A 16,442-nucleotide genomic window follows, 5' to 3' on the forward strand; every position below is an offset into this window, starting at 1 on the left:
CTAATAAAATTCTACATCTATGGGGAGCCTGGGTCGCTCAGTCAGTTAAGTATCTGACTTCAGCTCAGGTCATGCATGATCTTGCTGTCTGGGAGTTCCAGCCCCATGTCAGTCTCTGGGCTGATAGCTCAGAGCCTGGAGCCTGCTTCGGATTCTGTCTCTCCCTCTCTCTGCCCCTCCCCTGCTCACACCTCTGTCTCTCTTTCTCTCAAAAGTAAACAAACATTAAAAAATGGGGAAAAAAATAAAATTCTACTTCTGAACAGTTGGTATTCTCATTTGTGTTGCATTTCTGTCAATTTTTTCCCGCCATGTACTGTTTGCTTTATAAATTTAGAAATTTTACATGATTGGGCTATTTCCCTTACTGCTTTTGTTGTGAAATCTACTTTATTATGAGAAGAATCGCAAATCGGAGACTTTATTTTTACTAGGAACATGTTTGAAAGTTGACTGGGAAGATAATTCAACTTTTGTACTTTGCAAAAAAAAATACTTGTGCACACCCTCTCCACCCCCGTTAACCTCCGCCTCTTGGCAAGCCACCGCCCTATTTTCCTAGTAAGCCCAAGCTGCCATTGTGTTACCTGAGTCACAGTTGAGGCTTATGCAGGGCAAACTGGCAATTACACTGTGTTCCTAGATTCAGCGTACATTCATAAATCCCCTGGTGCATGGAGTCTAAAACCTCGTGACTTCATATGGCAAAAACATAGTGGAATATGAAGCATACAACGTCTTAAAGACACAATTCCACTTAAATATCTGTTCGAGACCCATCTATGCTTACCATCAAGTTTGCTCATGAGTTGAACATGATTATTCACCAACAACCTCCAAATAGGGGAATCATTTCGGCACCCAAATATTTCCACCCAGGGATAGAGGGTTCATCTTTCAATCCTCTTAGATGCACAGGATTTATCTTGGGAACAACAGACTCCAAGTTTGCTCCTCACGAGAATGAAATGTTAAGTGACTATCTGGACTGCTTTGTCTTTCAAGAAAAGGCAGAAAGCAAATAATACTTGTTCTCCAAATGTCAGAGGCCAAGGATAATATGAGTTCCGGGTAAGTCTTGGTCTTACTGGCACTTACTGGTTCACATTCCAGGCCCTTCTCCCACTTCTCACTTTTGCCCTGCCTTTATTGAGGGTAATTATGGCATTTGTATTCTCAGGCCGAATTCCTCTGAAGTTGCTCAGAGGCTAGCTTTTGGCCTGAACCTTGAGGTTTTCTGTGTGCGGAAGGCTAATTTCTTTTACGCATTTATTCTTTTTGTTGTACTTTTAATACATTAATTTTGGATTAAATATCACACTTCCATTCATTACCACGCCATACCTGTATCCTTGCCACAGGTACAGTTGAAATAGTATTTGAAAATGCAGTCCGGGGAAACAAAATGATTAATAAATAGAAATAATACCCACCATGTATTGAGCACTTCACTCTGTGATAGCTACTGTGCTAATCATCTCACAAACATAATTCAGTTGTTACTGTCACCTTTTATAGGTAAGGAAACGCAGCTTTGTGAGTACCTTTCCTAAAGGTCACACAGCTAGGACCTAGCATGTCACTGTGAAGCTATGCAACAAACAGCAAGTCAGAGCAATGCCCCCTCTGCCCCAAACATCAAGCATCTAAATTGCTACCTATGCTATTTCTTCCAATCCCCTCGATCTAGTTTTTACTGCTTTTGGCTGGAAGTGTATTGAACAACCAACATTTTAAAACCACTCGAATCAATGAAAGTTCTCATTTACTCAACAAGTATCTGTCGAGTTCCTGTGCATGAGGTGATGTGCTCAGTGGGGCATCTGAAGATAGCGCTTGAGTTTTGAGAACCTAGAGCCACCTTGGAAGAGGCAGAATAGCACCTGTATTGCTGTCTACGTTGGACCAGAGACACACAGGGAATGAGTGGAAGTGAATGATTTCACACTGGGTGCTCAGGGAGGGCACCTCTGAAAAGGCAGTCTGTGAGCGGGGCTGGAATGTTATGAGGGGACAGTGTTCCAGGCAGAGAGAATGTCAAGTACAAATGCGCTCAGGTGGGAGCTGTTTTACTTCTTCAAAGGCAGGCAAAGAGGCCGCTACGGCCAGAGGGCAGTGAGTAAGGGAGATCCAAGGCAGAAGCGAGAGCAGGTCCACGAGGAGGGGAGAGGGGTCACATCACTACTGTCAAGGCTTGAGCTTTGGCTCCGAGTAGGATGGGAAGCCCTGAAAGGTTTTGAGCATTAGAGCCACACATTTAAACTCGCTTTTCAGTGACCGCTCTGGCCTACTATGCGAGGAGGGCAGCAGGCAGGCCGGCCAGGAGGCACATGTAGTTGTCCAGGTAAGGGGCAAGGGTGGCTTGGGCCCTGGCAGGTGATGGAGACGAAATCTGCTGAAGGAACGGAATGTGAGGTGTGAGAGAAAGGAGGCAAGCCTAACTCTAAGGTCTTCGGGCTGAGCACCTGCCAGGAGAGATGGGTAGACTAGGGGAGGAGCTGGCTGGTGGCTGGGGGAGCAGAGTTTGGTTTCGGACATATTCAGAAAGGCCTACTAGTCTTCCAAGTGGAGGTGTTGATGAGGCAGTTGAATACACAGGACAGGCTGGAAATCGGATGAAGACCAATTAGAAGCTAGAAAAAGGGGGAAGAGATCATAAGTGACTCTCTTGAACAAGTTTCAAGGCACTAAAAAAACCCTTTTTTTAATTTTATTTATTTTTGAGAGACAGAGACAGAGGACAAGTCAGGGAGAGGCAGAGAGAGAAGGAGACACAGAATCCGAAGCGGGCTCCAGGCTCTGAGCTGTCAGCACCGAGCCCGACGCGGGGCTCGAACCCACAAACTGTGAGATCATGACCCAAGCTGAAGTCGGACACCCAACCGACTGAGCCACCCAGATGCCCCAGTTTCGAGGCATTTTAATTTATATCATCACTGTTTTTAGATCCCTTACAAAGGTCTGTGATGGCTGTAAAAATACGTGGGTGTCGTAAGAAGTGACTATAGCTTCACCACCGGTTTCTACAGCGTGGGCCTTAGGCCAGCCAGCATCTACACCACCTGTGAGCTTCTTCAAGATGCAGACGGTTGGGTCCCAACCAACCTGGTGAGGCGTACACTCAGGGGACAGGGCCCAGGACACTTGGACAGATGCTCCAGGAGATTGTTATACAAAGTTAAAGGTGCCTGAGCTGGATAAGAAGTTTAGTATTTCAAGGTTTAATCATTTAGAAAGAAAGGAACAACTTTTTTTTTTTTAAGGTAAAGTGTCTTTATTGTTTGAGGCTTAAGAAATTGTAAACAAAAAACATTATGACATTTCATTTCTTGGTCTTTTGTACAAGGTTATAAAAATACAATACCACTTAGTCTTTGTAAACTCTTGAAAATGTCTACAAGTTCACACTTAGTACAATACAAAAAGGCACTTAAAACACAGAATGAGATGATTTTTTTAAAAACCACCTTATAGATATGATTGAAATTATTTGGGAAAAATTTATAAATACAGACTCGTACATAAATAGGATTTGACTTTTGCTTCTTTTTCAAAACATTTTCCCCATGTTACCTACAGACAGCATAAATGTGACTGCCCTCTCCCACCTTCTTTGTTCTTAATTTAGGTTAACAGAAAAACAAGCTAATATTAATCTGTTTTTCTTCAATTTAATCCCTTGTTTTAGATAAAACAAAATTCTTAATTTGTAACCAAATCACCCTAAGCATTTTTTAGAATGCCAGGCTCAATTTCGTTTTGTTTTAAATCACATTCATTTAAAAAAAAAATAGGAAGACAATGATGTGAATATTGTACGGACTTATTACTCAGCTGCCAAAATCACCCTCAGCAACATTTCTGAAGCATGTGAATGTACATGTGTGTGTATTTGTAAATATCACCGTTGCATCTTTCAAGCTCCAGAGCTTACTGAAACCACTCTTAATGCTGGCTTTGTAAACCAGGGCATAGGTCTGGACACAACCCAAATCATTCAGTGCACTCATCTACGAGAGGAAAGACGCGTGAGCTTCTCGCATTTTTAGCTCTTCATTTTCCTTCAGGTTGAGCAAAGGATAAGCCACGTACACCGTAAGTTAAGTAACAACCCACCGCCCTGTGCCACGTATGTGCTGTTGCTAATTAAAATAAGCGTGTTCTTGCTGTGGAAATTCTACACTTTGGGAATTTTGTAAGATCAGCATTTCAGGGCATTGTTAAGAAAGAATAAATATTTTTGAGCTAAAAGAAGTATGAGTCAGAGCACTAACTCATTCTCTGCATACAGGATGCTGTTTTAGAGGTAACTGTATTACTTCACCCCAACGGTGTTGTTCACTAAAGAAACACATCCATTGCTTTAAGGAATTGCCTGAACGTGATTAACTGCAATGATTTAACAATGAAACTCAAAGATTTGATTACTTTCCTGGCAGGATTTGGACTATAAATGAAAACTGGCATTTAAAATAATATGGGGGAAAATATAGAGCCACTTGAATACTTACCACTTTATTACTGCAATTATAATCAGTAATGATTTGAATTAGTCCTTGACATTGATTTGTGTGTTTAAATTGGTCGTTAATTGTGCCTTTTCTGCCTTTGGTTCTGTTGCTCACCCTTTTAAGAGATGCCATGATCATTATAATCAGCACATGGTTGTGTTGCATGAAGGGAGCGTCTCGTACTACCTTCCCGAGCCTATGTACATGTGTTCGTTTATCATGCCTCTGCTCATACTTTTCTATTTAACTTTTCTGCTGGATAGCAGTGAAAAGCCTGTGCTGATTTTCAAGGCAGTCTTTCAGCTTATCCTCTGTCAAAGTCAGTCGCTGCTCCAAGATTGAAACAGTCTGCAAAAGGAGGACAAAATAGTCAATGCCTGGTGACCTGATGGTGAGGATGGTGATGGTAATCTCTGCATAGGGGATGCTTTTAGGAACTTGAATGTCCACCCTTTTGCCAGGAAGGGGCTCAAAATTAGCCCCAGAGCTTGTTCAGCTTCTGGGCTCTACCATGGGGCAAAAAGCACTAGCAAGCAATTTGAGGAAAAGATAAAATCTGACGCCTTTGGTGAGAAAAAAGATGAGGACTCTGTAGACCATTCTTGTCTGGCCTCCTAAAGCACGGATGCCAGGGAAGAGGCCATACGAACTGTTCTAAGTGGGCTTTCATGCTACACGGCAGTGTGGGGAGTGGGGGCGGAACGCCACCCGCCCAGACCACGGGCTCCTTAAATGTCATCACTGGCCATTCTGGCACGATCAATCCATGATGGACCATAGCTATACCACACCAGGGAGCTGGAAACCTAGTTTACTTTGAAAATATCGTAATGACTGGCATCAGTTCTCACAGCCTGAAAATGGTAACAGCACCTCACAGAGTTGTTAGGAAGACTGGATGAAATAATGCACGTAAAATGCTTATGCTAGTGCCTGGCACCCAGGACTTGGTGAATCTTAGCTATTCTAACTCCTTTGGCTAATAAATGAGCTTCTGACTAAACACACACACACACACACACACACACACACACACACACACACACACACACACACAAATGGCTACTTTTAAATGTGCCAGATCCAATTTTTTGTGATATTGACTACTTCCTCTTTTTAAACTTTTTATTCTAAAATAAAATGGATTCAGGAAGTTGCACAAAACACATGTCCCTTAGTGAATTCTCATGAGAAAAATACCCTCATAACCAGCACCCAGGTCAAGAACTGGAATGCCGCCAGCCGCCCCAGAGTTACTCCCAGGTGCCTCGCAGAGTCCTCACTTCTGTCCTCCCCCAATAATAGCCACTTTCCTGACCAAATTATTTTCTTGTGTCTCTTTATGGTTTTATCTTTCAGGTGTACATCCCTAGACACTATAATTTCGTCTCACCCATTTGCAAAGTTTGACATGTCATTTAAAGTTCCTTTTAATCTACAGCTTCTCATCCCCTCTCCCTTTTTTTTCTTTATAATTTGTTTGTTGACAGACTCAGACCATTTCAAGTAGAGTTTGCCTGTAGCACTGCCACCAGTCTGAAGGTGAAAAAGAGCACGCTGAGGGTACAGTCTGGTCCGTTTGGTTCTCTGTATGCTCTACAAATTGGCAGCTGGATTCAAAGGCTTGAGGAGACTCATATCAGATCTGTAAGACTACAGATCTACTGAGATCTATAGATAAGACTATAGGTAGTGGTCTATTTTGTTAGAAGCCATGTTAATAAGGTTTGATCATTTCTTTTCTCGTGATGTTGGGAACTGCTCAAGGCATAAATCTATTCATTCTTGAGGATTGTAAATGATGATATTCTAATCTCATCCTTTAAAAAAGTATTAGTTGGGATAATTCATTAATAAGAGACACTTTCCTCATCTACTATGTGGCTATCCAGTACTAGAGTTCATATAAGAAAGGCAAAACAGGGGCGACTGGGTGGCTCAGTCAGTTAAGCATCCGACTGTGGCTCAGGTCATGATCTCGCAGTCCGTGAGTTCGAGCCCCGCGTCAGTCTCTGTGCTGACAGCTCAGAGCCTAGAGCCTGTTTCAGATTCTGTGGCTCCCTCTCTCTCTGACCCTCCCCCGTTCATGCTCTGTCTCTCCCTGTCTCAAAAATAAATAAACGTTAAAAAAAATTTTTTTTTAATAAAAAAAAAAGGCAAAATAAATGCTTGGTTATTTTAGTAAGTTTCAAGATAATGAATTGATTCCCTATCACCCTCTGAAGGTAAACAATTTTTAAAATACCATTATTTACCAGGTTTTACTTTTATATTTCATACTATATATTATGACTAATTAAAAAATGATGCTGATAATATTTTTTATCATTTCTTGAGTACGTATATGGGCCAAGCATTTTGCCATATATTTTATACACATTATTCCAATCCCACTGAAGGGATTTATATGTATATTATCAATACCCTGAACACCGGTTAACTCCATTCATCTACCATATAAAATGTAATTTTATTTTAATTTATTTCTAATTACAGTTCAGTACAGATAGGTTATAAACACTGAGTTAGATGTTCAGTCATCTGTAATTAAAGTGCATCAGAACATGTTTATTTTACTTGCTACGTGCCCACAGATTCAGTGTTTCTATTTTGCAAGTGTGCTGGGCTTGCTTTTAACCTCTTTAATTGTAAAAAGAAAGCCAGCCTTTCAAAATTAAAAGGAACAGTCAATAAAGCTTAAAGTGATTCATTTAGCCTTGAATTGGGAGAGATGGATCATGAGGCTAGAAGAATAGAGAGTGGACAGACTCATTTGGAAGAGTCTCTAAGAACAACCTAACATCGAATGCAACAGTATAGGTGAAGTTGGGGCAATATGGGAAATAAACCAACCCAAACTAAATCTGAAAGGGAAACTGCCTTTAAAGGAAAGAAATGTCTGACAAACGCAGAGAAAGTCACCTCCAGCACAATATTGCAAAATGAAAATTGGTGATTTTAATATGAGTTTCATTGAACAAATCGTATGATGACTCCAAGTTCTCACCTGGCTCTTCCCCACATTCTGACAGGGCCCCAAATCCACATATATGCCCCTTGCCTCTAAATGCCCTGAGATGTTATCCCTGGTTTTTAGTATTCATTTAATTAGTGGTTCTAAACCCTGGCCATAAAACATAATCATATTGGGCAACGAGACAAATGTCAGGGCCTTACCCCAGACCAATGGCAATGGATTCTGTGGAGATGAGAATTGGCCATCTGTATGCTTTAGAACTGTCCAGGTGATTATAACGTACAGCAGTGATGAGAACAGAATGAGATGATTTCTATGCAAGAGCTATTCCAACATGAAATATGTATTATGGAAAAGTAATTGACATCTCTCCAGTTCACATTATAGCCTCTCTTTCTGTATAACTTATAACAAGGTCTGCTCATTCTACGTATTGCAGGAACAATAAGACTTCTTCAAAGGAAACAATCAACAGAGCTGGAGGAGAAACCTTTGATGTATCCATTTCAACACACAACTTCTCTTAAATGACATCTATTATCTCCTGACTGAGAGTTGGAAGACCTTTGGTACATAAAGATCCATAGTATACCTTCTTTGCAAATGTAAAATGGCATCAACGGACAAGTTAAAATTCTAAAACAAGAATGCAAAAACTATAAAAACTATCACCTCCAGAAGAACACAACATCAATGTAAAAAGCTTTGAAATGAGGAAAGTTACATCTTGGACAGTGAGAATATCTGCTCCTTGCCTCTAAAGGGGAAGGGAAGAACTCTAAGGGAAGAACTATAAACTGTCAAAATTTCATTCTAACCAAAAACTGTTCACCATTTTTTCAATAGCCCTAAATATTTCTTTGATAATGTCCTAATCTGAACATACTACATCAAAAATCTTAGAGTAAAACGTTACTGAGCAGAATCAAATACATTTACCGCATGGAGTACCAGTGCCATTCTTTATAGTCTCTACCGTGCCCTCTGGCCTCCAGAAGCCAGATAAAGTGCCGTGGCAGGTGTGTGTGTGTGTGTGTGAGCATGTGTGTGTATGTGCACGCACGTGCACATGCATGGGCACACACACGCGTGCCCTCTGTAAGATCTTACTAGAGCAGCCCAGCAGAGCATGCCTTGCTATATCAATGGCCACCCTGAGCTTGCCTTTCTGAGAAAAAAGAACTTCCCCCTGCTCTGCAAGTTCTACAAACTACCGCAACCAGGATTATTTTAACTCACTCTGAAGTACACGTAAAGCACGCTAACCCACCTGTGTCAAAACACTGAGTTGTTCCATGATGTGCTCTAAAGCATCAGTCACGGCGAGTGGTATGCTTCTCTGGCTCTCAGAAGGGAAGTCACTCGTGTCTTCTGTTTTCTTTTTCGAGGTTGTTGGTGAACATTCCGATGACAATAAAGAAGGGTTCAAGAAATAACTGTTGATCTCTTCACCTTTGTCTGCTAAGGTTCTAACAGTGGTATCTGTTATCTTTGACATCATAGAAAAGATAGGAAGAGTTATATTTTCCAAGCCTTAAAAGGAGTTTTCAATATTCCTCTTCTAAATAACCAGCTTTCATTTAATTATTTACCCTCAAATACAGTATTATAGAAATTACTATTGCAGGGAGAAAATAAAGCTAACAATGAATAGAGAAAATTTACTATTTTCCTTGGTATTTTAATGAAATACACTTTGTATGTATCTGTCTGAAAGAGGAGGCATTCTACCACTAAAAAGACTGTTAGATGCAGTCCAATTCTTAATTAAAAACAAATACCATATCAAGATGACTATTATTTTTACAAAAATCAAAAATAACAAATATTGGTGAGGATGTGGAGAAATCAGAACGCTCATGCAATTGCTGGTGGGAATATAAAATGGTGCAGCTGCCGTAGGAAACAGTTTGGCTGTTCCACAAAAAGTTAAACATAGAATTACCATATGATCTAACAATTCCACTCCTAAGGATAAATCCAAAAGAACTGAGAGCAGAGACTTAGATACTTTTACACCATTGTTCATAGCAGCTTTATTCACAATAGCCGAAAGGTGGAAACAACAGGAGTATCCATTAGCAGATAAACATATAAACAAAATGTGGTATACACATACAATAGAACATTATTTAGCCACAAAAATGACTGGAATTCTGATACATGCTACAACAGGATGAACCCTGAAAATACTATGCTAAGTGAAATAAGCCAAACACAAAGGAAAATAGTGTATGAGTCTACTAATATGAGGTATGTACAATAGGCAAATTCATAGAGAAATAGTAAAGGTTACTATGGGCAGGAGGGACGGGGAGGGTGGAGTTATTGTTTGATGGGTCCAGAGTTTCTATTTGGAATGGTGAAAAAGTTCTCAAAATAGATAGTGGTGATGATTACACAACACTGTGAATACTTATTGCCAGTAAACTGTGCACTTAAAAATGGTTAAAAGGGTAAATTTTATGTTGTGTATATTTTACCACAGCAAAACAAAAAACATAAAAACCCTCCAAACAATTGGAAATGAACAACCTGAAAATAAAATAAAATAAAATAAAAAAGCTCCATTTACAATAGCACCAAAAAGAATAAAATACTTAGGATAAATTTAATAAAAGAAGTGTAAGACTGATACATTGAAAACTGCAAACATCACTGAAAGAAATTAAGGATATAAATAAATGGAAAGGCATCCACACCTGTGACACGTTCATAGACCAACCAGAACACTTAATACTGTTAAGATGGCAATACTCCCCAAATTGATGTGTACAGATTCAATAGAATTCCTATCAAAATCTTAGCTGCCTGGTTTGCAGAAATTGACAAGCTGATCTAAAATTCATAAGGAATGCAAGGAACCCAGAATAGCCAAAATAATATTGAAGAATAAAGTTAGAGGACTCACACTTCCCAATTTAAAAATTTACTACAAAACTACAGTAGTCATAAAAACAAACATATAGATCAACAGAATAGATCTATATGGCAGTGGGCATAAAGACAAACATATAGATCACCGGAATAGATCTATATGGCAGTGGGCATAAAGACAAACATATAGATCAACAGAATAGAACTGAGAGTCCAGAAATAGTCCTTCCACCTCTGGTCAATTGTTTTTTTTTTAACAAGGTTGCCAAGACAATTTAATGGTGAAAGAATAGTGTTTTTCACAAATGATGCTGGAAAAAGTAGATGTCTAAGTTCAAAAGAATGGATTTGGACCCTTACCTCACACCATATACAAAATTACCTCAATATGGATCATAGACTTAAATATAAGAACTAAAACTATAAAACTCTGAGAAGAAAACATACAAATAAATTTTCCTGACCTTGGATAGACAGAGGCTATTTAGACACAACACCAAAAGTACAAATAACTGACTAAATAAATTGGACTTTATCAAAATGAAACACTTTTGTACTTCAAAAGATATGATCAAAAAACTGAAAAAAAAACTCCACAGAATGGAAGAAAATATTTGCAAATCATATATTTGATAAGAGACTTGTTGATGAACATATAAAGAACATATGAACTCTTACAAATCACATATAAAAAGAAAAATACCTCAAAATATGGTCAAAGTATCTGAATAGATGTTTCTCCAAAGATACACAAATGGCAAGTTCATAAAAAGATGCTCAACATCATTAGCCATCAGGGAAATAAATGCAAATCAAAGCCACAATGAGATACCACTTCACACCCACTAGGATGACTAAAACAAAAAAGACAGAATCTAAGAAATGTTGGTGAAGATGTAGAGAAATTGGAACCCTCAATATATTCACTAGTGCAACTGTATAAAGGTACAACCACTTTGGAAAATAGTTTGGGTAGTTCCTTGAAATGTTAAAGAATTACCAAAAGACCTAGCAATTCCATTCCTTGGTATATACCGAAGACAAATGAAACTTGCTCATGAATGTCATGGAGGCATTATTCATAATAGCCCAGAAAATGGAAACAATTCATATGCATCCAAATGCTGTGATAATGAATGGATAAACAAAATGTGGTATAACCATACAATGAATGTTATTTACCCAAAAAGGAAAGGAGTACTAATATATGCTACAATGTGAATGAGCCTTGAAAACATTAAGCTAAGTTAAAGAAGCTATATACAAAGGCCATGCATTGTATGATTTCATGTACGTGAAATGGTCAGAATAGATAAATGTATGAAGACAGACTGAGATTAGTGGTTGCCAGGAGCTAGGAGGAGAGAAGAAGGGGGAGATACTGGTAGTGGGTATGAGGGTGATGAAAATGATCTAAAATTCTCAGTCACCTGGCTGGCTCGGTCTGTAAAGCATGGGACTCTTGATCTCAAGGTTGTGAGTTTAAGCCCCATGTTGGGTATGGAGCCAAAAAGAGAGAGAGAGAGAGACAGAGTGGAAGGAAGGAAGGAAGGAAGGAAGGAAGGAAGGAAGGAAGGAAGGAAGGGAGGGAGGAAGGAAGGAAATAAAATGTTCTAAGATTATTTTTGGAGTGGTAAAATAGTTCTAAAATTAGATACTGGTGATGGTTACACAACTTTGTGAATATACTAAAAACCTTTGAATCATACACTTTAATAGGGTGAATTTTATAGTATGTGAATTATATCTTGTTAAAGCTATTGTGAAAAACAAACAAAAATCCAAATACATATCACAGAAAAAATTTTAAAGTTTTTAATCAATTTTACATTTCTGGTTATCACATGAGAGTTCCTGAGAGAGGTCACCTCAAACATGTTACCTTAATGATGATGATGATGATGGTGACAACAGGGCTTGTTTTATACTTGGTACTGTTTCAAGTACTTTACACACATGAACTGATTTAATTCTCACAATAATCCCATCAAGTAGGTTCTACTAATATTCCCATTTTACAAATGAGGAAACAGAGATACAGAGAGATTGAGTAACTTGCCCAAGGCCATACATACACGTAGGAAAGATGTATGAGACGTAACCAATCATAAATCTCCATGATCCTTCCAACCATTTTTTTAGGAATATGAAAACTTTCAAGTTGCCTCTGTCACAATCTTACAAATTCACCACTTGTTGAAAATAATAAAAAACTCAAAATCCACCATTCACAATTCAAGTGTATTTTAAAAGTATGTATAAAATGCATCTTTGTACTCCTACCTAGCTAAGTGTATCTGGCTCAGGGTCTCTCTGTTTGTTCACTCAGCGAATAGTCCCGGGACCCTGCTCTGTGCTAGGCACCATTCTAGGCAGTGAGAACCTAGCAGTGGGTAGCATGACCCAAGACTTGGCTCTCCTGAAGCTTGAGCCCTTCAGTCATTTGGTAATACATCTTTTCTACTTTTCACCCTCTGAAATTTATAAACTTATATTTTTGTTTTATTGTCTAGCAGGTTATATTTATCTTCAAAAACCATCCTGGTCACTGAGCAGTTTTGCTCTGTACCCCCATTTTCCCCCTTTGTGATGTGCCTGACAATGTTAAAGTGTGAACCCAAAATACCTGAGTGGTATTATTTTAGGATATGAAGCACTCATTAAAATCCACACCTCAAAACAATCCCATTACTAACCCTTTGAATTATTCATTCCACGTGGGGAAGTAAAGCTAAAATTGTCATTAAAATGTCCAGAAGCAAAATTCCTAGCAATCACAGACCATGGAAGAACAAGTTAACACAAAGGATTTTTAATGTTACTGATTAGCCAGAAGCAACTATGACCCACTCATTCATGCTCTGAGCTAAGGGAAGTGGGAAAGAAACATACAGAATTTCTTTACCTGGGTCCCCGGCTAGTGGCTGGTGGCAATGATGGAAATGAAAGCCCCATAAAGATGAGTATGAAATATAAAAAGGATTTGCTGAGAAGCCCTGCCTCACAATCACGGCCTGCATTCCAGATCCTGGGCAGTCATCTCACCGATCGGGAACAATGTGTGGATGGCCATGTACAACGCAATGATCCTCATCCCAAAATAATTCCTCCTCAAAGAACAGACTTTTTTTTTTTTTTTTTAACATTGCTTCTGCTCTGCCTGCAATGCCTTCTCTGCCCTTCCAGCAGAAATGAATTCTTTTTGATCTCTAAATGTTGGCTTAATTGTCACTTCAGAAGGTCTTCCCTGACAACCTTCCTGAAACTGGACCTTCCATTCTCCAACATGGCATCCTGATGTTTTCCTCCATAACTGATCAGAGTTGGTGTCTACATATTTGTTCCCAGTTTACTGTCTGTCTCCCTCACTAGACTGTGCTATGCCCACTCCCTTACCACTGCATCCCCTCGACTGGGCAGGAACTTGAATCCTTTTGAATATGTTAAGCGTTTGTATGCAGATTTTACTACTGTTCTCAAAGATGGAAACCAAACACTCCATATGACCAAGGCAGTCTTTTTCACACGGGTCACATCACACCTACATAAGTACATGCAAATATCACTACATGCAAATATCACTCCCTAGATGGTAAAGGGAGGTCTAGAGAGTAAAAGATCTCAATGCAGTCTTAACAATGCTTTTCTTGTTGGGACCAGCATCAAATAGATTACTATGATATGACATGTGGAGATGAATAAAACACAGAAAAGGGTATGGGCAGAGAGAGGGGAAGAACTTGATCTACATTCTACATTAGCCACCTGACGTAGCTGTCTCTCAGAGGTTCTGGAGCCTAGAAATTAGCAGATTCTTTCCCATGAACCAACCCCAACTTTGCGTCTTATTTGTACAGGGAGAGAGAGATGCACAGCTTGGGGAAGTTTTAACACACTCATTCATAAAATAAAAAAATTTAAAAAATGAGAAAGGCAAAAATATGTTTAAGATTCTGGGCCATCCAAAGTCCAGCAAGTGAGGCTTTGGTCCCTACTGCTCTCAGTGCATCAGGCCCTCCCCTACCTCAAAGCTGCTAGCATTCATTTCCTGGGTAAATGCTTCCCAAGCACCAACATCATACTAAGCATTTACCAACGTTAAATTTTATGTCGCCGACCAAAATGAATGAAATCTTGCTATTTGCAACAACACGGATGGAGTCAGAATATATCATGCTAAGCAAAGTAAGTCAGAGAAAGATAAGTAGCATATGATTTCACCCATATGTGGAATTTAAGACACAAAACAGATGAACATAGGGTAAAGGAAGGAAAAATAAGATAAAAAGAGAGAGGGAGACAAACCGTAAGAAACTCTTAAATATCCACAAACTGAGGGTTTCTGGAGGGGTGTTGGGTGGGGGATGGGCTAAATGGGTGATGGGCATGAAGGAGGGCACTTGTTGGGATGAGCACTGGGTGTTGTAACTAAGTGATGAATCACTAAGTTCTATTCCTGAAAACAATATTACACTATATGTTAACTAATGTGGACCTACATTTTTTTTAAAATTGAAAAAAAAAATAAACGTAAGCATGGTGCAAGAGAAGTGTGTAAGAATTCTGCTCTCAAGAATTCTCTGTTGTGGTGAGAGAATGAAGACAGAGCAAGGCCCAGAACCCTTGCAGCACCTGGCACATCACTTGCACTGCAGAATGAACAAGAAACACGGCAGACAAATGACTAGAAGACTGCAGAAAAGAGCAAATGCTTTGGTACTTCATAAAAGGAAGAAATCACACTATGTTCCCTTATCTCTTTTATTGCTGACACGTGAAGTACAGGGAGGTAAGAAGAGCTCTTTCGCTGGCTGAGTCAGCAAACGAAGGCCTCCAATGGTAGGCATTAAAGCCACAGCAAAGAGCAAGGGAGATGTGGCACCTTCCTTCATGGAGCTTGCAGTTCTCCAAGGAACCGCTTCCTCCAATAGGATGGCAGGACAATCACCACCCCTATCCTTGGATAGGCCCATGGTTGCCATCTCAAAGATGGAAAATGCAGCCTCACCAACTGCATGAATAAATTTGAGTGGCCGAGAAACCCTTATTTCTACACGTTAAAAGGCTCAACTCCCCATCGGAACATACAAAATAAAACAAGAGGTACAGAGTTGACTAATGCAAACAGCTTTGATGGGCTGGAGAGCTATATACAAAAGCTCTGATATTCTGGGGTCAAAAGGCTCTTAGCAGGTTGTGTAGATGTCATGGAAAAATTAATGCACAATTTTTCACTCGTCACTTAGAGAACGAATTTTTAATACATTAATAGAAATCGAAAATTGTGGCATTTGTAAGCAAATTTTTATCAGGAAATTAACCATGTGACAATGTAATCAAGGGCCCCACATCTAAACTATTACTATTTATATAATGAACAATGGAACATTCAAGATACTGTGGTGCTCCATTACACCTGGGAGATCATGTATTATATTCATTCCCTTCCTCTCCTCTCCTCTCCTCTCCTCTCCTCTCCTCTCCTCTCCTCTCCTCTCCTCTCCTCTCCTCCCCTCTCCTCCCCTCCCCTCCCCTCCCCTCCCCTCCCCTCCCTCCTCCTCCTCCTATCCCTCCTCCTCTTCTCACTCACTCCATCTGGGTGAGCAAGTCAGAACTAATCACGGGTGTAACTTTACTCTCATAAGTCATCATTCCTGCCATCAGTAGAGCACTGTCATTTCTTGTTATATTTGTGTTCATATGTCTATATTCCCAACTAGTTTATGAGAGGTAGTCTCTTGAGTTCAGTGGCCATAACTTTATCTTTTTTTCTCAGGTGTCTAGTACAGCGCATGAGACACTGATAGGGCTCAGCTGTCGTGGAACTTTGATTGCGATTCACTGAATTCACTGTCCTATATCGGTTGAACCATGAACAAAATATAAATATTGATAATTTGACAGTATTTGGAGACAAGCAAAAACCCAAAGTTAAGCTAATGCCATTCTCTACTAAAAATTACTGTCTGAAATGCCTCTTCAGAGGCACAATAAGGGAGCAATGGAAGCATTTATCATTTAACTGCAAATCTGCAAATCACTTCTTGATTTTTACCCACCACCCCCCCCAGCATACT

General features: G+C 39.6%; 1 protein-coding gene and 1 long non-coding RNA gene across 8 annotated transcripts in view; one reads left to right on the forward strand and one right to left on the reverse strand.

The window, feature by feature from the left end:
* Positions 1 to 8,415, forward strand: part of LOC122240406 — a 55,210-nt gene extending 46,795 nt beyond the window's left edge. The window contains exons 3-4 of the long non-coding RNA XR_006220114.1: positions 6,002 to 6,158; positions 7,928 to 8,415. This is a non-coding gene — a long non-coding RNA (uncharacterized LOC122240406). The remainder of the gene's footprint in view (positions 1 to 6,001; positions 6,159 to 7,927) is intronic.
* POC1B (POC1 centriolar protein B) overlaps positions 4,500 to 16,442 on the reverse strand; it is a 95,069-nt gene continuing 83,126 nt past the window's right edge. For 3 of the 7 annotated variants that reach the window (XM_042992875.1, XM_042992874.1, XM_042992876.1), the window contains 2 exons: positions 8,759 to 8,977; positions 4,500 to 4,859 (listed from right to left, as the gene is read on the reverse strand). In XM_042992875.1, the coding sequence (XP_042848809.1) occupies positions 4,755 to 4,859; positions 8,759 to 8,977 (324 nt within the window). In that variant the 3' untranslated portion in view covers positions 4,500 to 4,754. Of the gene's footprint in view, positions 4,860 to 8,758; positions 8,978 to 16,442 lie in introns of those variants that run through there. The other 4 variants (XR_006220102.1, XR_006220105.1, XR_006220104.1 and 1 more) reach the window with 3 other exon arrangements.

Source organism: Panthera tigris, chromosome B4, assembly GCF_018350195.1.
Source record: "Panthera tigris isolate Pti1 chromosome B4, P.tigris_Pti1_mat1.1, whole genome shotgun sequence".
NCBI classification, from domain to species: Eukaryota; Metazoa; Chordata; class Mammalia; order Carnivora; family Felidae; genus Panthera; species Panthera tigris.